Genomic DNA, 24,729 nt, shown 5'->3' with positions numbered 1-24,729 from the left:
TCACTGGAGCTCTGCAAGCTTACTTCAGCGTTGCTGATGCGTGACATAGCGTTGTAAAGTATGCAGTTGGCCCACCAAGAACCACAAAGGGAACGGAAAACTGTACTCAGATGATGCTTCATAAAAGTAAGCAAATATCCCCTCAAGTGAAATTGAAACAGATATTTTAACATGAGCAAAAGTCTTTTGTTTTACTTTGACTAAATGCCAATGAGGAAAGACATGTTAAGAATCTTAGAGAAACAATAGTTGCAGCTAATCAATTTGGGATGAAGCACATACATTTTGAATCCATCTCCCTACAGTGAGAACTGGAACATATTTGACTGTTGCCAGTCTTCCCTGGAGTATCGATCCCACAAACTTCACCCCAAATTCAGACAATGCTCAGTGCAATGCTCAGAGAAAGTGCAAAAATCCCCAAAAGCTGAAACCCAGATTCTGTTGGATCTGAACAACTCACAAGACCTTGGAACAATGTCTGTTGGACAGAGAGGAAAAAATTAATATGGAAATCTTTGGCCATATAATACAGGACCCCAGCACAGCAAATACCCTGTCAAGCTCAGTAGTTAAGAGGAGAGAACTTGGAATTTTTCAGTGTACCCTTGATTTGTTGTCAATCGTGAAATCCTCGACACTTAACAGAATTGTAGTCAAATGTGACTCAATCTGTCCAACAGCTAAAGCTTGGCTGACACTCAGTCATGGAACAAACATCTCCACAACACAAATTAAATTATTCAAGGTGTTGTGATGGCCCAGTCACGGTCCAGACCCAAACCCAACTGAAATGCTGTGCAGAAATAAATGGCTGTAAACTGTAATTAACAAGGCAGAAAAAGTAACTTCAGGTTAATTATACTACAGGTGGTTCTACTTGCTATTAAATCATAGGTTATATTTTCACTCCCAAAGATTTAGTTTGTTGTTGTTTGGTAAAAATGGCTCAGAATAATATTTCAGTTGTTGCTCATCTGAGGTGATAACCTATATCTAAGTCCTGGTAAGGAACATATAGTAAACATAAATGTTATATATATCAATATGTTCATTACTTACATTTCAGCATCTTTCCAAACACTTTTCACACTGGTACTTCATTAATTATTGCTTATGTCCTTACTAATTCCTGTTTCCTTTAACATGCAGGGGGCCACATCAACGATCCCCCTTTTCAGCAAAACCCAAGCGACGTCCAGCTGGAGCTGAAATGAGGCTTCAGAAGTCTGAGGTAGACAGTTACATCTCTCTAGGATGTGAAAACAGCTTGAGAATAACAGTCTGAAGTCCACTAGAGTGCCACCGTGATAAGAGAGGGATGATTGTTGTGTCACTGCACAGGACATGGGCATGCACACCCACACACACTCGTACACATGTAAATTGCCCTCTTATGTTAAGCATATGCACTAACGAGAAAATATTCCTAATTGCCTTTTCTGTAGTGGGTTGCACCGGCCCTTTGCATGCCTGATGGAGACACTAGTGTTATGGAAGTGCATGATGGAAACTGAACCTTTTCCTGTTCTCTGGTGATAAGAGAGAGGGCAGCTCATGCTGATCATGGCACTGAGGGAAGGTAGGCGACCTGCTCAGTTCCCACTGAGACCACATCTACTGAAAAAAGCACTCAGGGTACTGTACGGTGCTCTTTATTAAAGCACGGAGTGAAAGACATTGTGGCAGCTGGGTGATTGGCTGGTGATGTACTACAAGCTGGCTAAATGGTTGCAGTACTGACCGAAATTGCTCCAAACAGTCTGAATGTGCTTCCTCTTCCTTTATCATTCCTTTTTAAAAACCATGTTTACATTTTGTTTGGCAAAAAGTAATAAGATCATTAGAAACTCCTTCTCATGCTGCCTTGAATCCTTTATTTCATTTTAAAAGTAAATGAGAGGAAGAGGAGACCACGCTAGATTGTTGGTTCGACAGTCAATGCAACCATCTTGGGCGTATGGGATCAAGCCTTCGTCACGCCGGTGAGGTGCTGGAGGGAGCAGTGGGGAGGGATGGTGCTCGAGAGTGAGGAGGGTTAGCAGAACTAGACCAAGCAGAGACCTGCGTTGAGGGGCGAAGAGACGGAGGAAGAGGAGGAAGAGGAAGCGGCAGCGGCAGGAGTGGAGCCATGGGTAGAGGCTGGTCCAGCGGCAAATGGTAAGCTTTTTTTACACAGACATATATAGACACAGAGGAATTAAGGAGAAACAGACCAATGCATGCTTAAAGCTACTCTCAGAGAGACCTACTGCAAATATATGGCTCTGTGCATGATCGATTTATGAAATCCAACACTGACACACTTGTAGTCTCGGAACAAGTTGGAAATGAAAATGGAATAAGTCTAAAAAATGTTTCACTATGAACACTTTCACAATAAAACAAAGCCAGCTACTTATTTAACTGTACACATACACCACATACTTAGGTTTTTATTAGAGCAGGCACAAAGTGATAGTCTGTTAAAATATGCGTAAGAGTTGCAAATCATGTAAAGCGAGGCCCCGGGAAAAAAAAAAGGAAGAAAAAAAAGAAGCGCTCGCTCCCTCTCTCGTAAGGTCATTTAGTGCTCAGGCTCATCTGGACTCTAATTGAATTAAGATGGCCCCGAGAGGCCTCGGGCTAACCTGAGCGCTAATCTGTGGGCCATTATTTCCTGTTAACAGCACGCACTCTCTCTCTTTCCCCCCACCAGCCCTGCTTCCACTGTGTCTGCCAGCCCAAAGCATGTGTGATTTAAAAGTTCATTCATTCCTAACTTGAGCTGCTGTCCCCTGCAGGGATCGGCGTTAAAAATAGAAAGAGTCTGACTCTTGCTTGTTTGTTTTATCAGGGTTTTATGAAGACGATGATGGCTTCAAGGCATCATGGAAGCAGGAGAGGCTTAATGATTATAACTGTATCATAGCCGATGGTAGATTTTTAAAGGGAATTCATTATTCTGTACTTTGGAGGTTTGGAAAGGCATAACGAACTTCCCACCTGCACAAGTAAAGATCCATCAAAAAGGATGTCTTCTGTTGTCATTACACATATAACGCATTACTGTGAGCTTTATTTATTATCCTGGTGTATAACGAATGCTTTTATATTATTTATCTTCTTTAGAATTTGTCATGGCAATACACCAGTGTACATGCTCATTAAATCACTTGGATAATACGCAGGCCAGATTGGAGGACTGGAGACAAGAACTATGATAAAAAGAAAAAATAACTTAATTTCTTTCTTCAACAACAGCTTACAAGTGCTTTTCAGGGTTTTACTATAGATAAACACTCTTTGCAGAGATAAAGCTCTCCAAGATGCACAAGGACGGTGAGTGAGCGCAACTTGAACTGGGGAAAAAAACTCTTTATTGTATCCTTGACTGTTTAAGCCTTTACTGCAGCCGGAGTAACAGAAAGGTGTGAGGTCTCTCTCTGTCTCTCACCTGGTGTCGTCCCATTCAGGACTGAGTCCAGTCAAAGAGCCCCGGGACTCGGAGACAAACTTGTAGACGACCAACAGGCAGTCTCTGCACAGCTGGACCAGCCGGCGGCAGCACTGCAGCTCCTGCGGTGACACCACCTCGCTGCTCTTGCTGAAAGTCGCCTCCCATGATGAACTGGAGAACAGAAATTCTAAATCAGATGCAAGGTACAGACATCAACAGGTCCTCGCAATTATGTACTGATAAATACTTAGTGCGTAATGACCACACACGTTTACACGTAAGCCCTTTCACTGTACTTTTTTGCATACATCTGTCTGTGCACAGAAAAGAAGACACACAGAGGAAGGATTAAACAAATCCAAGTACAGTTAACCCCTTTTACAATCCCAGACATACCCCTGGCTGTGAGAGAGCTTCAGCAACTGAGACACGCAACCCTAGGGGGTACTTTTGATGTCTTCCCCTTTTCACTCCTTGGGACGTGGGATGTGCTTCTTCTGAAAGGATTCAAAACTGTGTTTCCATTCTCCTCCTCCTAAGTCGTTTTCAAAGCCTGTTGAATTCATCACCCACAATAGCTGCTGGGCCATTTGATTGTTGTTAAGTCCCTTAGATAAAATATCAAACAAGAGGCAAAGAGTAGCGAGGGGGGCTTTAGACCGGATTTAGAGTGTGCTTTTCGAGCTGCGCCGCCTCACTGTCTCCGCGTGATACGGGCCCCCTGTTGGTTTCCTCCGCGCTGCTGCTCCGGCCTGTTGTACGGCGGGGCTGGGCGACGGGCTAGCGAGCTAGCTGCATCGTTCGGGGCGTGCTGTGATTAGACAAAGGCTGCCTGGGGCGCAGCATGCTGGGGGTAGCTCAGCAGGCTAATCCTTGCTGGCCACTACCCCCACCCCCTCTCTACTATTCCTTAAGATATCTCATTTTTTAGACACTCTCTGTCCCCTCTTCTTCACCGGGTCCGTCTTTCTCCCTCGCTCTGCTTATCAACCACTTCATCTGTGTCACCTGCTCACTCCCGTCCACACTCGACCTCAATTAAGGCTCCTAAGGAAGTAAGGGAGGAGAAAAAAGGAGAGCGACTCAAGTTACCCGCTTTGAGTCCTCTGTGTCAGGGGAAGCACGCCACTGAACAACTGAACTGTAAAGAATATGAGGAGCAGCAGATGTGAGATGGTCACACCTTTATCACGGAGGAGATGAAACGCGACCAGCACAGCAGCTGTGTGCATGTCAAGGTTTTTTTTTACATGTGTGTTTCTTCATTTGAAAGTCTGTTTGCCAGCGCTCATGTGTGTATTTGAAGAAATAATTGACTGGAGTCCAAGTTGAGTGAGAGATGCAAAATACAGTGTATTTAAAAAAAAAAAAACACACAATGAAGTGTTCTTCTGTGGAATCATGGAGTGAGATGTAACGCCAGTGACTCATTATTGCCAACCAGCTGTCTGTTACTTCATAAAGTCATTAAATAAAGGAACCAGAGTATGAGATAACAACTGTAACTGAAAAAGCCTTAATTTACCTCCTATTTGCTTCCATCCCTCCCTTCTCCTTTTTCTTTTAAGCCCTAACAGCCGCAATTTGTGACTATAATTTACACCCTGTCTCCACAGCCCAACAAGCTTCTTTTTTTTTTTTCTCAAATGATGAGGAAGCTTTAAAGGGAGTGCAGTTAGGTCTGCTCCGTCTGTCACTCAGCCTGAATTCTTTCTACGGTCATACTAAATGAAACTGGCAAAACTATTTCACTATATATATAAAAAAGTAGATTGTGTGTGCAATGTTCAGGTCTGAGTCTCTTCAGGTTTCTGGTGTGTGTGTGTGTGTGTGTGTGTGTGTGTGTGTGTGTGTGTGTGTGTGTGTGTGTGTGTGTGTGTGTGTGTGTACACAACCAAGGTCATTTTGACATGCGACAGAGATGGAGATCAAACTGCTGACCTTACAGTTGGAAGACCACGTACTCTAATCACTGAACCATGACTATCCCTGATGCTTTCTGTCTGTCTGTATTTCTTCCTTCGGTGGTCTCAGTTCAAGACATCGAACTCCCACGGACGTTAAGGGATGATGGTGTTTTTAATGTAGAAATAGTTACATTGTTGTTACATTGTCCTACACAGACAATTTGGCACGGTGTGCGAAAACAGAAACAAGATTGAAATTCTTCGAACACACAACCATTTGAAAACATCTCCACTGTTAACTAGATCACATATTTGATCACATGGTGTGAGTGATCAAGTAAATGATCAACTGTTGTGCTTTTAGGCATGAAATGTTAACAATACCAAAAAAAAAATGGAAGAAATAAAATTGTAAATTGTCTAAAATTCCTCTTTTTGCCAGAGTTAATGAGCACTAATCTTGCTTTTCACATCCAATCAAAATGCTGCCCGTTACTGCCACCTTCTGGCTAAATTAGGCACTTTTACCCTCCCCCCATACCCTGTTTGTTTGACAGTCAACCCGTGTTGCTCAAAGGGGCTAACCTGGTGTTGGAGAAGCAGTTCCACAGGCCCTGGCCGTGGCTCCAGAGCAGGCGGCTGAAGACGCGGTTAAAAAGTCGGTAGAGGTGGAGGTTCTCTACGTCTGGCTCCCTCCAGATGCGCTGCAGTGCTGAGCGGACGTTGGTACGCACAATATCCAGCACCTGAGACACAAACGGAGTGAGTGGAAGATGAAGAGAAAACATGTATCAGGTTGAAATTTAAAGTATATATTAAGAAGAAATTAAATGTTGAGATGCAAAAAGGTTATGCCATTCCTTATTCACATAAACAACTCAGCATTGCTTGAGACGATATGTTCCTCTTTTCACTTGATCACACTTTGAAATAATAAATCACAGAACCTAATGCATTTACATGCTACCAAAGAGCAAGATCGCATTTCTGGATGAATTCAGAGAAATGAAAACTTGATAGCACAAACATGAAAATTACTTTAATAAATCAGGTCTTACAAACACATTGCATAATAACTATTTGAGCATGTGTGTGCGCATTTATAAAAGTCTGTTTGAACAGACATGAAGCCCACAGTATGTCTAATTTCTGTGCTGGTTAGGAGCTGTGGTACTGGCGGGACGAAAGGTGTTGGGGCCGACAGTTGAGAGCGCCGAACAGGACTAATTGCTGCACCAACGTCAGTCTTGGAGATGAGGTGTCAGAAGTTCCCGGCTGCTCTATGGACACCTGCGCCAGCCTTCCATCTTCCCCTCTTCTCCTCTCCCATCCCTCCCACCACACTGCCTTCTCTTTCTCCCTTTTCTCCATCTTTTTCCTCTTTTCACCCCACTCAGAGCAGCGCTGAGCCTCCTTTGACTTTGATTTTTCCCTTCTCATTACTGAAGTGCCCATCCATCTGTGTGTATGTGTGTGTGTGTTTGCAATGTAAAGAATTTGATCACCCCACAGCGATATGAGGCGAGTGAGACATGCATGCACACAAAGCCGAACTGAGACATGAGTAAACACACGCACATATGTTTTGGTATGGTAATCAGACAGCAGAGTGGGCATGACGTTTCTGACCTCTGCCTGCTGATCATTAGGCTGTTTCACTCCAAATAAACATCAGCTCACAGCACCGCAGCATGCAACGCAGCTGAGCACAGGGGTGCAGAAAGCAACGGCTGAGAGATCACATCATTACTGACACGCCTTCTGGATGCCATTTCATGTCTTGTCCTCTTTTTTATTTTTTTTTTCGTTATTTATTTTTTTTATTTTTTTTACTTTCCATCTTATTGGGTGTTTCTGCTTCTCCTGGTCTGTCACAGTAAATGATCCTTATGCTTGTCTTTTTTTTCATCTTTTCTCTGAAGTTTGATTTGGGGATATTTTTGTGTTTGAAACCTTTTGAACAACTTTTAAAAGGAATAGGTAGGAGTTATGACATTTTGTCATATTCACTGGTTTTAACAACATTCATTCATGCACTAGGTGACAGTATCAAACCTGTGGCAGCAAGGGCAGGTGGGAAAAGAAGAGTGTGTCCTATTTTTAACACTTAAAACTAGAATAAAAAAATTTAACCTCTGGGCATATGAGACTAGGTCCGTCTGGAAAACCTTGAAAAATGAGCAGCTAAATTTAAAATAAATTTTAGCTAAAATATATGTTCAACTTGCCATAAAACCTTTTCATTAGAATCATTTTAAGGATACATTTATGAGGGATAACAGCACACTTACACCTTTATTATGAAGCATTTAGATAAAATACATCATATATCACTAACGCTTCTACTTCTACAGTATAATATGAAAACATTTGCATTTGCAACAGACATGTTGAAAGCTGGAAAAGCTGCTCTGATTTTTTTTCACTACCATTATGGTCGATAAAGTAATCTAAACAAAAAAAAAAACAATTGTGTAATTTAAAATTATTTTGTGGACACCTGATTGGTGATTCCAATTTTTTACCCACCAAAATCCAAATTTGCGCACATTTCACTGCTTTTTTTTCTATCACGACTAAACTTGGTTTGAAACCCTGTAATTAGTCGTCATAAAATTACAGACTCAATTATTTTTAAGTAAAAAATCTCAACTATTCCCTGCTGCCACCCGTGAGAACCTGAAGGAACCTCCTCCAGCCCAACCAGGCTGGAGCTGCCTCCTCCAGCTGCAGTGACATCAAAAACTCCAACAGCACTGTGGAAACCGAGCCCAGATCTGCTGCGCGTCTTGCACGGGAACAACGGGGTAGAAACTTTTCTTTCTTTGGCATGCTTCCAGCAGCATGTTTTATTCAGCACAGTCTGAATAAAGCAGTCGGTTGTGAAGAGTGGAGGCAGAATGGAAAGGGGCTCACCAGTGCGTCTTTATAGGAGGTATTAAAACTGTCTAACACTGTGTGATGGGGTATGACATTTTTTTCAAACCTGCCAGACCTACTAAACTCCGGTTTGATATTGCAGTTTGGGTTCCACTAAAATAAAAACTCACCTTCCGCTGTTTGGTTGAGTCCAACTTCACCAGCCAATAGGAGGCAACCTTTGGTTTATGGTATCTCCAGTTGTCGAGGATCTGAAACATTAGTATTGAAAATAAACAACGAAATAAAACCAACAACTTTTATCTAAATGCAGGTTAAGATTAGCAAATCAGAGCAGTTCATAATTATTACTGAAGAAATGTGAATATTTGAAAATTCCATTCTTTCTTTTATTTTGTTAGAGGGGTTGTCTCCGTGCAATACTCGCCAGCATTTCCAGGTTAGTGGGACAGTTACTAATTATTTGTGGCTTCCATATATCAGTTCCTGTTGTGGAAATGCTCCTTGTTCAAACATGGCAGGACCATTAGCCAAGTCGGGCTCCAACGCTTCCACAATATTTAGAACATCAATTTATTTGTTGCATGAAGGTTCAAGGTGTTCATCAACAACCGTCTTATTGTCTCATCATCGGTGCAAGTAGGGTTACATATCAATTCATGAATCCATGCTAAGCATTGAAAGTATTGCCAGACTCAAAATAGTTTTTACACATGAATTAACACTGGTCCTCTACTTTTTGGTGAATCAAATGGCACAACTGGGGGACAGAGGTAACACAGTACAGAACTGTTGTGCTTTAAAGCTGTGGTCTATCCCCATGCACTTTCCCCTGGTGCCAGTGTGTCTGCAGACCTACAGCTGCCTTCATTGTTGTCTTGTTGACTTAGACTACACAAGTAGTGCACATGGCACATGACACGGAGTAGCACGCTACAGCGGATCTCCTTGCTGGAAAACTCTAAATTGTTGACTGCAGCACATCACTAACGTATCTCGCTATTTTGGCTGCACGCTTAATAGTTACATTGTGTTTCATAGAAATTACTGCCAATTAAGGTACAAAAAAAATGCACATGACGCATTTCATCTTTCACTGGATCCAACTGCGACGAAAGACGGTTTTGAGCGAAAGATGAGGGAGGCAATTACTCAGAACAAGATTGTTTTCATGCCAAGTGCACACTCCTCTCCTGAGGCAAGGAGTCAACCGTACAGGTGCAGTTTCTCATCTGTGTTTCCATGGTGCTCTCATTAGTGTTTGTTAACAGTACAGGTGTTGTGGAAATTGTCTTTCACAACCCTGACACACCCAGACGTAATGCACACACATAAACACTCCTCCTGATGTTCTTGTGAGGACACTGTAATTTGTCAGTGCCTTGCTCTAATTTAAGAATTAACAAACAACTTCATGTTCATTTCAAAGAGCAAATTTCTTCATATCTGTGTTAAGAATGTCAGTTTTAATTAGCAAAAGATAAAAAAATGATTGTTAATTTGTTCTGAAATGCCTCTCTAGTAAGCAGAAGACATTTCAAATGATGAAAATGTTATTTATTTATATGAATAAAACTGAAAATTTAAGACGGGTTCCAAAACAACAACTGATGGTGATAACTCAGCAATGCAGGTGTCCCAACATCTGGATTTCAGCCTGCCTACCGCAGCTAACATAGGGCACAACAGATGAATATTAAATACTGCACATCCTTTAAAACTGTGTTTCACAGTAATAAAATAAAGCTGTGCAACCATGTCCTATCATTACTTTCACCAGACCACAAGGAGCTTCTACATCATGCTGTCACTCTAAAACGATGTTGGTTCTGTTTATTTCACTGCTGTTATCAAAAAGCATCTGCAGTACCCACTCTTGGAGTTTTCCCAAAATGAAAGAGTCAATTGAGGAAGACCTTCCACTTCACCCCGAATATATGACATATAAGAATAATGCTTGTTTTGGTATATTTCACATACAAAAAAAGTTGTCCATTCAATATCTTGGTGGCACTTTAGTCACTTATCCTTGAAACCCAGTGTAGCTGCTTGCTGCTCTCTCTTCACTGTGGAAATGTGTCACTGAACAGACGGCTGGTTCTGAAAAAAGCGATGACTGTAACAGAGGTCAAAATCTGTGTAGAAGGGTAACTTTTTTTCTCTCTCCTCTTTACTTTTCAAATTTGTATTATGTAAAGCCTTGAATTGCCTGGTTGCCAAAATGCACCATGTATCCAAACTTCATCTACAATAGTTGTAAAAACATGCAGAATGTAGAAACATGTAGAATGTGTTAGAGCTACACTGCGATATTTAGGTACCAAAATTAAATTTGTAGTATTGGTTGTTTAATCAGCCATTTCTGGGCTTATATCTTATCTTCAGAGTTAACATAATGTATATACAGCAACACTGGGGCATTACATTACAATAAGCTATATTAAACAACTTATATATATAAAATGTGCTCAAAAAAACTTAACTGGAAGTAACAGCTTTACCAAAAGCACACAAGAAACCATGTAGTGGTAACACAGTGTTTTCTGTGCAGAAGCAGAGGAAGCAAATGCTACAAAGAGTGGAGGGGATACTGTCGGATTGCCGGCCTCCGAGCAGGTTGTCTTGGCTCGTTTGAAATACAATGGGAACAAAGCCTGAACTGAGAGGCTATTGTAAAGGCGAGGTCATCACTTTTAGTTACACTAGATAGTGACCGCAACTGGTCACAGTGGGGCTCTGGGAACACAACCTGTCTGGGTATCTGTCCCTCCTTGTATTCCTTTTTCCTTCGCAATTTATTTTCTTCTTATGAAAAATGCATATACACTGACACACCACCCAGTGGAAATCCTGTACTAACCTCGTCCAGCACAGCTTCGGCCTCTTCCTCAGTTTTCCCTGGAAACCTTATCCGCATGGCTGTGAGGGCTGCCAAGGTCTGACGCACCAGCTCTGCCTCCTGCTCTTTATTCCTCAGGTTAATCAGCGGATCACCCTGCAAAAACCGTTCAAATAAGAATCACATTTTATATCATACAAGCTATAGCATTACATTGGCACACTGTCAGGCTGTTTCCATTTATTATGCATTTTTGTCTCCTGACTTGATGGGAAATTTCTATAATTTTTTTTTTTTACTTTTACGTTATAAAATAATCCAATTTTATACTAGAACGTATGAAATTTCCCTTTGGGAATAAGGTATTATCAAATTCATTTGACTACACCTACACCAGGCAATGCACAACCATTGTGAAAAGCTCCAATCATCTCAATAACTGCCCGTCTTTCCTGCTGCGATCAGGCTCAAACTGGAGCGGCTCAAGGCCATCCATCCTCTTAATTTTTAAATGATTCATACCTGCAGTCATGTGAAAAACCAAGTGCACTCTCTTTCACATCTAATGTAACAAGTATCAGGACATAATATAATATCCTCTGGTCCTTAACAGGTCTTAAAATTAGGTAAATACAACCACTGATAAACAAACCAATTGCATTGTTATTTATTGAACAAAAACTAATCCAACGTGCAGAAGCAGTGTAAGAGAGACTAAATACAGCCAGATTTCTTCAAGGCGAATAAAGGGGGTGAGTCGCAGCCAGGTGCTGCTAATCAAATACACTTCATTAACTCATCATCAGAAAAAGCAACACCCTGATAAAAGCAAATGTTTTGCCAGCTTCCTGCTCTGAAGTATCCAGCTGTATCTTAATATAAAACTAAGGAGCAAAGACATCAGTAGCAATCTAAGAGAATAAATTGTTGTTGCTCATCAATCTGGGAAGAGTTATGGAACCAGTTCCGAAGAATAAGAATTCCATCGTTTTACTGGAAGAAAGATTATTCAGAAATGGAAAACATTCAAGGGAGTTGACTAAGTTCCCAGAAGAGGATGTCCAAGTTCCCTCCAGGGTCAGACTGTGCAGAGGTCTGAGAAACTGTATAAAACCCAAGAGCATATCCTACTCTATGCACCTTGGTTTTCATGTTAAATTAAAAAGGTTCATGCAAGTACAAAAAACTAAAAAAAAGAATACATGTGTATTGGATGTTTGTAAGGGTTCCTGTAAGAGTCTTTTTAAAGCAAAAAGCACAGCTTAACACTTTCAGAGATAATCTATTTATTTAACAGTTTGCGACAAACAGGAGAGAGGAAATGTGACCTTTAAATACCATTAAACAAATGTTATCCAACATTCAGGCCCATTTGTGCAAAACAAGATATTTAAGAATCTCTAGGCCAGTATTCTTTAGTCCTGGTCCTTGGAGACCACTGCCCTCCATTCGTTTTGGATGTTTCCCTGCTCCAGTACACTTTATTCAAATGAATGGGTCATTAGCAGTTTTGTGGAGATCTTGATGACACTCTGATGGTGTTTTGGAGCAGGATGACAACTAAAAAACACTGAGCTGTGGCTGCCGAGGACAGGAAACTGAGGAGCAGGTCTCTAGCTCTGCTTCATTCTGAAGCCGACTAGCTTCTTGACACCCGTCTCTTCATTCCTAATTCTATATCCAAACTGCTCACAGAGCTGCATGAGTGTGAGTGGATTGGATAATGAGCTGGTCGCCAAAGCCTGAATGATATGGAACTGCGACTTTCAAAAAATGTACAGCTCTCTGCCCAGTTCTCTGCTGCCCGATGATTCCAGAAAGGCTGAACTAAAATCCCTTTGCTCTGATGTCAACGGGTGGAATCGCCTGTTAAAAGTCATCAGCATTGACTGAGCGAGCCACTCCTGCGGTGCACATCCTGAACAGCTGTGGAACTTCCCAACAGCTGTGGTCCCACATAAAACTCTCCTGGACACTGCTACATAAGCAGTACTCTGATTAATTCTGGTGATTATTTGTGTGACACACATCATGCAGTGACCTTATTATTTATTTAGGCTACCGCAACATCCGGTCAGAATTCACTAAACGATCTGTTATAATTTGGACTCATTTTAATGGATTACCACTAATCATACTCGCGTGCTAGCGAGTTGTTAGCTGTGGCCACTTTTTGGTCACATTAACATAAATCACCTTTGCTTTAAATTGGGGGTGGGGGTCCTGTCTAAAAGTGTTTTAAGTTTACAAGGTTACATCTCTACAAACCGCAAGACCTCTGAAACAAGGTCCTTTGCACATTGCACAGATGATATTCCAGGGATGAGCTACTGATGTTTAACAGTGTGTCACTGCCGTAATCCTGCAGATCTCCTTTCACCATTCAAGAGAACGATAAGGTCATCTATCTGTGATGACTCAAGTCCAAAGTTATGTGCAAATTAGGGTTATAGTTAGGGCCCGAGCACCTTCAGTGCGAAGGCCCTATTGTATCTGTAGGAATTTTTTTTCTTTCTTTCTTTCTTTTTTCTTTTTCTTTCTTCTGACGGAAGGAGGGCCTTTTTGCCCCCCTAAACGTGCCCAAAAAGTCACCAAATTTTGCATGCAAGTCAGGCCTGGCGAAAAATTTGATATTTAATGGTTTGCATTAATGGGTGTGGCAAAATGGCTCAACAGCGCCCCCTAGAAAACTTTGTGCCTCAAGCCCCACAAAACGGTTTGACGTACATGAACGAAAATCGGTACACACCTGTATCATGTCGCAACTTAAAGAAAAGTCTCTTAGCGCCATGGCTGAAACCTAACAGGAAGTCGGTCATTTTGAACATTCTGAATTAATCGCGTAATTTTGGAGCAATTTATGCCATTCCTTCGACAGTTAATACGGCCTGAACCGTAACGTGCACCCAGGTGTGTTATACATCAAAATGTGCGTCTCCATCCTGTGACTACGCGCATTACTTTTCTCTTTCAAAAGTGTTACCGTGGCGACGCTAGATGCCAAAATGCGTGCCCCCCCTTCATCTGATTGATCCATATTTGATAGTTCCCAAAAAGTCACCAAATTTTGCATGCAAGCCAGGCCTGGCGATAAATTTGATATTTCATGGTTTGCATTAATGGGCGTGGCCTAATGGCTCAACAGCGCCCCCTAGAATACTTTTATCTGCCATAACTTTTGAATGGTTTGACATAAAGAGTCGTGGGTGGTGTCATGGGACTCGGTATTGAGTCCTTGACCATAATTGGTGAAAATTAGCCCCGCCCCTTCTTCGGATTGGTTGTCCCTATTTTCTACTATAACTTTTGAATGGTTTGACATAGAGAGTCGTGGGTGGTGTCATCAGATTCTTTATGGAGTCCTTGACCTTCATTGGCCTGAATTAGCCCCGCCCCTTCTTCTGATTCGTTGTCCCTTTTTTCTGCTATAACTTTTGAATGGTTTGACATAGGAAGTCGTGGGTGGTGTCATTTCTGATATGGTTATGGGGGGCGGTGGCCGTGAGTGCGAGGGCCCGTTCATCGCTGCTTGCAGCTTTAATTTGTTTTGTTTTTTAAATATTTTTATCCACGATTTTTTCCCCATTTTCATCAGCCAGTGCTCTACCTAAGTGACAGTCCTGGGCATTGCTCCCCTCTACCAACCCTGGGAGGGCCCTGCACTGAACTCAGGTCTCCTCCTTAACCTGAGGATTTAGGGTTATAGTTGTAGAAAAAAGTTGTATGAAAAAAATGTTTGGGTGGCAGTTGGTTAGGAAATATCCTCCGACTGTGGCAAAAGATTTCTCTGATTAGAAAGGGCATAAAATCACTTACTCTACCTTTAATAAGACATTACTATGTATGTAGTTGTTGTAGTTCTGCACATCTAGGTGTTCATCAATTCCTATAAATCCTTGGCCATAAACTCATCTGTGATATATTCACACTAAGTTGAATTATTCACAAGTTCAAAGAGCAGTTGGTGATAAAAAAAAATAGAAGGGAATGTTCCTCCTGTAAGAGCTGGAAAAGCTGATGTAATTTCTTTTTTTTCTCTTTATATTCGCAAATTTACATAGAATTTGCCAACAGAGAGAGAGAAAAAAACTGACATTAAATCTGGCATATTACAGTACAGTTAATGATCAAAAAGTGAGATTAAAGGTAGACGAAAAAGAAAATAAATTGAAAAAAAAATGCATGGGGAATAAAAATGGATACAGAGATGGTGCTAGAGAAATGTCCACCAGAAATGAGAAATACAGACACAGCACAGATCCTTTATAATTGTGCCAAAAATAAGTTTCTTTTGTTTGATAAACACATTTAACAAATTTAGGAAACGAGCAACATCCAAATCCTTTCACGGATGTGGTGGATAGGACCCAGATGCAGGAGACGGGGAGGCAGGAGTTCCAAAGAACGTGATTTATTTTAACTTAAGAACCAAAAACGCTGCGGAGCAGGATTGACAAAAAAACAGAAGAGCTACAAACCTGACATGGCACATGGAGGAAGGAAACAGTACGACCAGCAGGGAGCAAGGGCAAGACTATGGAGAGAAAATCCTCTCAAAACATTTATGTGTGTGTAGCTCTTGATTTGTGTGTGCATATTATCTGATTTGTGCTTACTACTTGATTTGTGCGTATTATTAGATTTTTGCATGCAGAACTTGCTCAAAGTTACGGACAAAACGCTAATTACAAATTCAAAAAGCCTCCTAGACACACAAATCGTTAAATATGCACGAATCGCCTGATACACACGCACAAAGCTTTAGATACGCACACATGGTTTTGAGACTTTTCACGCCTCCAAGAAGCCTCACAGATTCTTCCGTACTTGGTGCATTTAAGGACTGGTGGAAAGCTGGGTCATCTGAATTTTCATCTGAGTCAAGCGTTATTTCCCTCGATAACAAGATCACCCACCTCCTATTGATCACCCTCCCTTCCTAATCAGCAACTTAAACAATCACTACTGTGACACAAACAATATCTTGGCCTGCACACTGCAGTGCAGCTGAATAAATACAGAAGTAAAAATGCAGCTCACATTCTAAATAAAACAGAGTATTACTCTATTTGATTATCAGATACAGTCGGCCAGCATTCAAATATCTCCTCAAACAAAGAGATGTGCGTTTTTTTAATAATTTCAATAAAAAAGAGAAAACTCTGAGATGGAAAGAAAAAAACAGTCACATAAATTCAGTATTTACATACCACGCTGCACAGTAGTTGGGCCCTGATGTTTTGAAGGGAAATAGCTGCCTACTGTTCTGTAATACTTAGGTTTCTTGACAGCCAAATTCATACCTATTTGTGTTGGATTTTAATAAAATCTGAATACTTTTTATCCTTAGCCAGTGTCACTACTAACAGTAATCATTATGATTATACATTTCCACTAAGTGCTGGATTTGCTACTTGGTATAAAACCTTACACCACCCATTCATTGCTACTTTACTGAATGAAGAAAAACATTTTCCATGGTTACTTTTATTTATATTTTTACTCGACATACATACAGAGATCAGTCAAAACATTATGATCATCTGTTTATTGTTCAGTTTGTTTGTCATCCTTGTGCTTCCAAAAAGGGTTTTGAGCAGTCAGGATGTGGACAAAGAAGATCTGAGTGTGTCCTGCTGCGTCTGGTACTGGCATGTTTGCACTAGATCATTTAGGCACGATGGCTTGTGGCATGGGGTCTCTGTGGATTGGGATGCTTCCCATGGGTCCCATCAGGTCCCATCAGACTGGTCTCTGGGTAGAATGGGAACCAAATGAACCTCTCAGACTGCTTGTTGTGTTCTTTGTGCACTCCCCCAAATAATCGTTGAGGGCTCCACCGCTGACCTGCTGGGGGAGGTAGCTACTTTGGGGGAATGGTGTTGCTATTTAGGGGGTGAAACTGTTGTGTAAAAAGTTTTAGGAAGATGGCTAGTACTAAAACAACATCCATGTGAATGCCAGGATGGAAACCCTACTGCTTAAAAAAGTCCTAAAGGACACACTAGACTGGAATTTTTTTTGTTTCGGGATTTTTATTGCATTTCTTTATGTGTAAAATCTCACAAAAGAGTGTGTATTCTTTGTGATAGGACTGTACACTGGGGCGAGAGGGGGCAATGTCCCCTTAAATAAACGTCCTGCCCCCTTAAATAAAACTTTTAGAAGTTGAGAAAGAAAGGGATAGATATCCCCACAACTGAATACAGACAAGTTTTACCACAATAGCTGAAAAAGATACACTGAAAAAGGCAAATATGAGATGATCGGTTTCATGTCTTCTTCGCTCTTTCCCTCCGTGACCTGTTTTTGTGCAGCCCTCGACAGATCCCCCACTCTCCCTCCACCCAGTTAAACATCCAATCACTGGCAGTATGCAAATGAGCCGCTGTGATGTTTCTCAGTAGTAGAAATGAGCTGCAAAACAGCGACAGACTTCGAGGAACCAGCAAATCTCTGTCCTCCAAATCATAGTGACTCGTGAGATAATTATCAACTAAGAATTACAATCTATATTTGTACAGTCAACTGGGGAATAGTCCATTGTTCTTCTCACTGTTTTTGTCTGTTAGGGAAGGGTTTCTTTCTCGAGCCCACACACACCACCATGAGCCTGTCTACTGCATAGAGCCGACTGTATCAGACCCCGACACAAAGCCCTGCCCCTGCTGTCAACTTTACACTCCACAGTGTTCTCGTTTCATGTTCTGATAATAACAGTGATTTTAGTAAAGCTTATTCACTTTACAATACACACTTTCCACCCCAGATTCCTCCAGAAGCTCACAAACGGTAAGTTAATGCTGTGAGATGCATCTTTTTCCGAGCTTTTAAAAAGTGTGGTACTGCCTGTACCAAGAGCAGTAGCAACAATGCTGCTGCTGGTACATGAGAAACACACGCTCGCACATCTACTCCTGTGGCATCAACAAGCACTGCTTCTCCTTCTCCTGTACCACTGCCAACGATTACTGCCCCAAAGCAACCCGCTCAGCTACCCAGTGACTTAAATGTCAATACACAACCCGACCAATACTGGATAGTTACTCCAAAAATGTATTTGGTACAACATTGACATAATTCAATCCTGCCTGGCACTACACACAACCTATTTTTGCAGGATGCATGCGCTCCGTTTTCCTTGTCGGAAGTATGGCAGCAATGTCAATGAGAGGGATGTAATTTTTTTTAACGTAACTGGTTTTAACAACTGTAAAGCTGCACTTGATCAAGACAAAGGGCTACAGAGGCATGTGTCCAGGCAAAATCATGTCCATGCTTCAACCATCTGGACTGGGCATAAAAGCAGCGAGGCCACAGGGGGGGGGACTGTGGATTCAATACTGGTTGGTAAAACACAACCTGAAAAAACACTGTGCTATATCCAGAATATTGGTAGAGCTACAATGTTTCTTTGTGTAAATGAGTTGGGTCTCTGTGGAACTGCAGAAACTTGGAGACATGATGCAGTGAGTAATGATGATGACTTTGCTTCGGGACTTTTGTCTAAAACTGAGGGAATATACCTTAGAGAAGGATGAGAAGCTATAAAACCATTGCTAAGGGTATCCCAAAGAATTCAAAATATACAAAAATACAAAATATATCCAGTGCAGCCCCCACCCCTTTCCCACCTTGCTCATCACCATGTGGCCCCTTCACATTTCTGTGTGTCCCCTCAAAAATGTCCGTCTAGAACCGGCCCTGCTGTACACCTGTGTTAAGATACATGCATGCAATTGTCTTTCAGTCAAGGTCTTAAGCTTTGTTCTGGTCACAATGACAGGAATTACCTGCCTCACTTAATGAAGGACGCAGGCAGAAAGCAACAGATGGCTCCATGATAAAAGATTATAACTTAATTGTTTAAAAGCATCTCGGTGTTCCAGGATAATGTGTGCACCAGAAGAAGACAAGATCAAAAACAACAGAATTGAAACCATGATGACTGAACAATAAATGTATGTCATGTCATCTCAAAACTACTGTTTTCTGTCATTGATAACCCATCACACATTCTGAAAACCCTAGTGTGTATGTGTTTGTGTTGAGTCTCCTACCATACTGGAGTGGATGGTCCCCAGGCTGTTGCTGTGAGGCACACGGTGTGCAGAACCACTGCGGCTCAGCGAATGAGAGCGTAGCCCGGCAGAGCTCGGCCTGACGAGGGGTGTGGCTATGGTCACCGCAGGAGAGGTCCTGGTGGACAACGCTCGCACCTCACTGGGGGATGAGAGGGAGGCAATGGAGCGAGGGCAGGAGATGGAGCGTCTGATTGGACCAGAAAGTGTTGGCAATGCAGAGGGAGCAGTGCTGGTTTTGAGTGACTGAGGTTTCCAGTGTATGCGGCCTGTAAAAAAATACCCAGAAGAGATAGAGAAGGAATAATGGGGTACACTGACTCACTTTTTCTCTCTTTAGAACCTGCTACTATCAAGCTGTTGCTCTGCCTTCCACCTGCTGGTCCTGCATTCCAGCGTGTGTTATTAGCATGTATAAACAAAACCTTGACCACTGTCTTGCCTGACACACACACACACACACACACACACACACACACACACACACACAGACACACACACACACACACACGTTAAGTACACACGAGTACTTGGAAAATAAAGTAGAAAATCCATACTGACACTCTGTCACCCTTGAAACGTCTCCAGCTTGTTTACCAGCCAGTGCATTCGTGTGTGTGTGTGTGAGAGTGTGTGTCTAATATCACGGATGCTTACAAGTATGTGTGTGTGTGTTGCTGCTGAACCTTCCAAGGTTAGACCGTTGCCAAATGTGAGCATTATGGGGCTTAGTTGTAGCTGCCCTTTGGCGGCTTGGTATAGAGAAGGGCTTGGCAAGGTTTCTGTTTCTATCTGTCCACATATGCATACACACAGACAACAGATACTTTGTCCAAAACGTGGGCTGTTTCATTACTATGCCCCTTATTAAGTGACAAACTGAATGAGCTCATACAAGGGTTTTCACTATTGAGCAATAAAACTGTCTATTCATAATTCAACCAGAATATTTTTCTTTTCCAAGGTCAGTACATGTGCTGCTTCGAAAGGTGCTCTCTTTCTAACTTCTGACAGCTTACGGTTGATGGAAATTTGAAGGAATGCTTAACTCGCTGAAAAATAGGGCATTTTAACATTCAACTCATCTTTTTTTCAAGGCAAAGAATAAGAAAGTCCCCCTTTTTCTTCTCTTGTAAACAAATTTCTTTCTCTTCATTTCTGCTCCTCTGTTTTACTTCTATTCACCAGAACTGCACTTTCCAGGAACTCTCACCAAATGTCCAAATTCATATTTGAACAAGTATTTCCCATTCCAGCACTTATTTCAGAAATACATAAGACTTGTTTAGATGTACATTCACAAAGTTATAAGCTGACAGAGTTTTATTTTAGTTTGAATACAGTAGAAAGTGCACGAGCACTTAAGTGTTTACCGCTACTTGCTTTTTATGTAATGGAGCATCAGATTCTTTCATTGCTTCTTCATTGTGAAGAAGCAATAGCCACCACAACTAATCCTAGTTCTCCTGGTTTCAAGCTATCATTGTGAAGATCAACAATCTTGCTTTAAGTGTTAAAATGAGATGATTAACATTATCTGGAGACCTGTGGACGTCTGTGAGTTCACCATAATCCCATCCAAATGGATGTGTCAGTTATTCTGTGATATGCAGGCTGGAATCAATTTTTTATTTTTTTATTCTAATTCTCTTGTTGCCGTTATTGTCTCTTTCCTGGCATAGTCTCAAGTGTGGTAACTAGTGTGATATTATATAAAAAATTCAGCCTATATCCACCCCATATAGAGTAGCCTAATAATCTGATATTTTTCGATGATCATCATACAGAAATTAATCAATATTAAGCTTCACATACAGACTTATATGAAACAAGAAGTCCAGATCAGCAGAAGAGTTTCAACGAAAGATCCTTACCTCGTTACAGTTAAGTTTACTGTGGCAACTAAAAACAGGCTTCACCATTTTCCGATTTTTACACTTGTCAATGAATCAAACATGTGACGTGTAGACACTGAAATCTGACTCTTGAGAGTTTCAGATGTTTTTAATGCGATACTCAAATTTAATGTTAAATAAAAGGTAATTGTTTAATAAAACGCAAGGTCTCCACATCACTTACAGGATCAATGTCTGTAACTTACAGTAAAACATCCAGTTTGACTAAATACAATACAATTTCAGGTCATTTTAGTCCATTTAGTACATTCATCTTTAATATTATGCCACGCATAGATAGGTTCCTCCGCTATCACTGACTTTTTAAAGTGATAGTGAAGCGGGACATATTTTGTGAAGAGTGAAAGTAACCGTTTTCACATGTCTTTGTCTAAAACAAAGGAGCAGAGTGCAAACTTTGCTTTTACAAGGCTCAGTGTGTACCTTTGATCAGGGCAGAGGAAAGGCAGTATGAGATGAAGAACCAGAGTAAGCAGGCGTCCTTGTCAAATCCACAAACTCTGTCTTCCTAATGAAGACTTCCCAAGCACTTTCAGACATTTTACCTGAGCGCTCAGCGAAGTTCTTCTCCTTGCTAAGGTCATAGGAAACTTTCTTCTCTCCTCTCTTCTCTCCACTTCTTCCTTCTCCTGCCTTCCTCCTCTCTTCCTCCTCTTCATCAGACGAAGAGCAGGAATTCTCGCCACTGCTGGCACTGGTGAAGTCAGCCAGGTAGTCTGGTCGCTGGCGTCTGGGCGTCTGACTGCATTCTGGCATGGCTGTTAAAGGCTGGTGGGGATATGCAGGACACAAACACAGAAAACAACACTTTTATCCATGAAGAGGGCAAAGTATAAACTAACACGAGATGTTCGACATGCAAAGGAAGGTGAGAAAACTGGTACGACAGCAAACACACACACACACACGCACAAACGTTTTCTTTTGTCATCATAGGACCTGAAACTGATGCAATCATTTACCAACCCTAAAAGTTTCCAAATGACCTAATTTCAAAAAAAGTCCTTGTAAAGTTCTACAACAAGGACACACAAACACTCATACCTCCCTTTGGCTGATATTAAATAACTGTCACTATAATAACCATTATGACTGACTTGATACCTTGAAAAATTCTATCTGCCTGCAAATGTCAAGCTTGGAGTCGAGGTCAACGTTTTATTGATTCTCTAACACCACATTTCACATATCTGCTTTTGCAAATAAAAAGGAAAATTACTGTGGGCACAAGGGTTGTTGAAACCACTGAGTGCTTCATTGACACCAACCTGCTTGAATCCTTCCATTAAAAACAACAAGGTAAAAATACTTATGTGGGCTCAACAGTTGTGCATGAATTCACAAACAGATGTTTTTGTTAGTTTTAAAGTTCATTACGTTCGTCTAGCTCACCTTTTTATTTTTTTTTGGGAGAGGGCCAGCATTAATAAAGCATTTATACATCTGTTATTCAACAGTCGGCTCCGGCAGTGCGGTCAGGCCGCCCAAATTAATGGGCAGGAAGCGATCACAGGGCTTAGACAGTCACCGCTGGGTAGTTGTGAAGGTAAATGATAGAGGAGGATAGTGAAAGAGAGAGATGAAATACTCGAGAGGAGAATAAAAGGGAAGATGGGAACATCAGATTGATGAGGTGGAGGCATAAAGAGGGGGGCAAGGTGACTCAGAATGGCAGCAGAGACGAACACAGAGGAGGAATAGAAAAGGACTGAGAGAGGCGGAAATGAACACGGCGAGAAAGGGACTCCAGACATGACGGAGGGGATAAAAGGATGCTAGAAAAGACGGTAAATATGCAGTTGAGGCCGAGGCAGAGACAAAACACAGCATGACGGAGAAATGTTGGATTGGGGTGAAGGGCAAAGAAAGAGACACTCAAGCTAAACAGTTAAATAAGAAGACGAGGACAACGTCACAAAATGAAATGTGGTAAAACAAATTAGGTTCGTTGGAGTCAAATACATTGACTTTGAAAGGAGATAATCATTTTTCTTGACCTCCTGTCCTGTCTGCGTAAACATTTCATGAGCAACAGCAAACATTAGGGTGAATCATGATCACGTTTCCAAACGCTTCCAAGCTTTCACACACTTTGGTTCAGTTTAACCTGACCTGGGCGCTACAACCCTGAAAAACCAGTCAGCCGTAGCGCTTTCTTTCCGGTGGTTTGTACGTCTCTCTCCATACGCTCGGCAACTAGAAAACTGATGGGCCCCCAATTCATCTGGACAACAGTAACTGTGTCTGAATGAAAGTCTTCATTTTAGCTTAGGCCGCTCAAACTTCACCTTCGAGTCCCCGACACACTCCTTGAGTGTCCCAGACAATTTAGCCACTGCGCTGTAAGGAATGGCTGTAGATGTGTTGGAAAAGAAATTGACAGAGAGGTAAAGGGAGGAGATTGAAGCAAGGTGATAGAGGGAGTAATGTGCTGTCGTGCGAAATTGAAGGGGGTTTAGGGGTAGATGTGACAGAGGGAGACAGAAAAAGAGGGTGATGGTAGCAGAAGGATGGTACGGAGAGAGCGGGAGAGGCAGCCTGACAGCTGTCCCCTTGGGGAGTTAGATCTTTTCTTTGGGCCTCTTTCTGATTCCCCTTTCTTCCCTCAACCCTCAGCCCCCCCTTCTTTATTTTTCTGAATCACGTCCGATGTGCATTCTGTGGGCAATAGCTTCAGACTTGTGACTATCTACATCTCTCCTCCTTCCTTCTTTCCCTCTGACAATCCCCCCACCCACCCCACCCAAATCTCATGAGGGATGTGGCACATACACTTCCAGCGCTGCCTCTCAACCCTTACCTTCGGGCCTCGTTGTCTGGAGGATTTGCCCATCAGCTTCTCGTCATCCAGTTCACATTGTTCCAGTAAACCCAGGATGTCTTCTTCCTATTAATTGATACATACAGTACAAAAAGCACAGTTGGGATGCCAAGATACCAAAAGTGGAGAATCAGAGTAAATAAAGAAAATTCAATTCAAAGCCTATTCAAACAGGTTAGTTCAATCCTAATTATTCAGACATAACCCCCCCCAAACACACAAAAAAAAAAGACATCAGATTTCTAAGAACCTTCAGAACATTCGCTACCTTTCTCTTTGTCATCTCAGGTTTCATATCCACAGTACTTTGTAAAAACTATTATTTTTAGGTTTAGCTGCTTAAATACAGACCTTCATGCCCCTTCACCCTACCTAGAATACACAACACGCTCCGTGAGCTGCTGTGGTCAAGCATCCTTCCCAATGAGTAAGGGCAGTGAGATAGATTGTGACAAGAAATTGCTCTCTTTGTTCTTTTCTCAATGGTACTGTTTTAGAAAACAACTTAAAACAACACCTCAGTACATTTAAGTGTGTATTTAAAACATTAAAAGATTTTAAGTGAACTGAAGAACATGTCCTTGTGTTTCTACCATGGATGGAGGAAAACTCAGAATGGGGCCACAAAGCATTACATTTGAGGAATATTATGTAAATCTTGTTCTCAATTATGTTATGTTATATTTTGTGCACAAATAAAAAGGCCCACAACCTGTTATGTAATGTTACGTTAGGATCTGTATTTGTATTTACGAATCCATAGTAAAAATACTAAGTAATCAGGGCTGCATATATAGTGCATTTTTTGTCTTTAAACTAACAGATGGCTGTAAAATGGCTGTATGC

General features: G+C 41.5%; 1 protein-coding gene across 1 annotated transcript in view; it reads right to left on the bottom strand.

Annotated features, from left to right (window-relative positions):
- Positions 1 to 24,729, bottom strand: part of ttll7 (tubulin tyrosine ligase-like family, member 7) — a 94,178-nt gene that overhangs the window by 6,540 nt on the left and 62,909 nt on the right. The window contains exons 14-21 of the mRNA XM_061738391.1: positions 23,863 to 23,949; positions 21,608 to 21,830; positions 19,126 to 19,415; positions 11,087 to 11,221; positions 8,397 to 8,477; positions 5,932 to 6,092; positions 3,437 to 3,610; positions 2,065 to 2,165 (exon numbers count right to left, since the gene is read on the bottom strand). Of these exons, the coding sequence (XP_061594375.1) occupies positions 2,065 to 2,165; positions 3,437 to 3,610; positions 5,932 to 6,092; positions 8,397 to 8,477; positions 11,087 to 11,221; positions 19,126 to 19,415; positions 21,608 to 21,830; positions 23,863 to 23,949 (1,252 nt within the window). The remainder of the gene's footprint in view (positions 1 to 2,064; positions 2,166 to 3,436; positions 3,611 to 5,931; positions 6,093 to 8,396; positions 8,478 to 11,086; positions 11,222 to 19,125; positions 19,416 to 21,607; positions 21,831 to 23,862; positions 23,950 to 24,729) is intronic.

Source organism: Cololabis saira, chromosome 13, assembly GCF_033807715.1.
Source record: "Cololabis saira isolate AMF1-May2022 chromosome 13, fColSai1.1, whole genome shotgun sequence".
Classification (NCBI taxonomy): Eukaryota; Metazoa; Chordata; class Actinopteri; order Beloniformes; family Belonidae; genus Cololabis; species Cololabis saira.
Note: the sequence above shows the minus strand (reverse complement) of the source record. Positions and strands in the feature narration are given on the sequence as shown.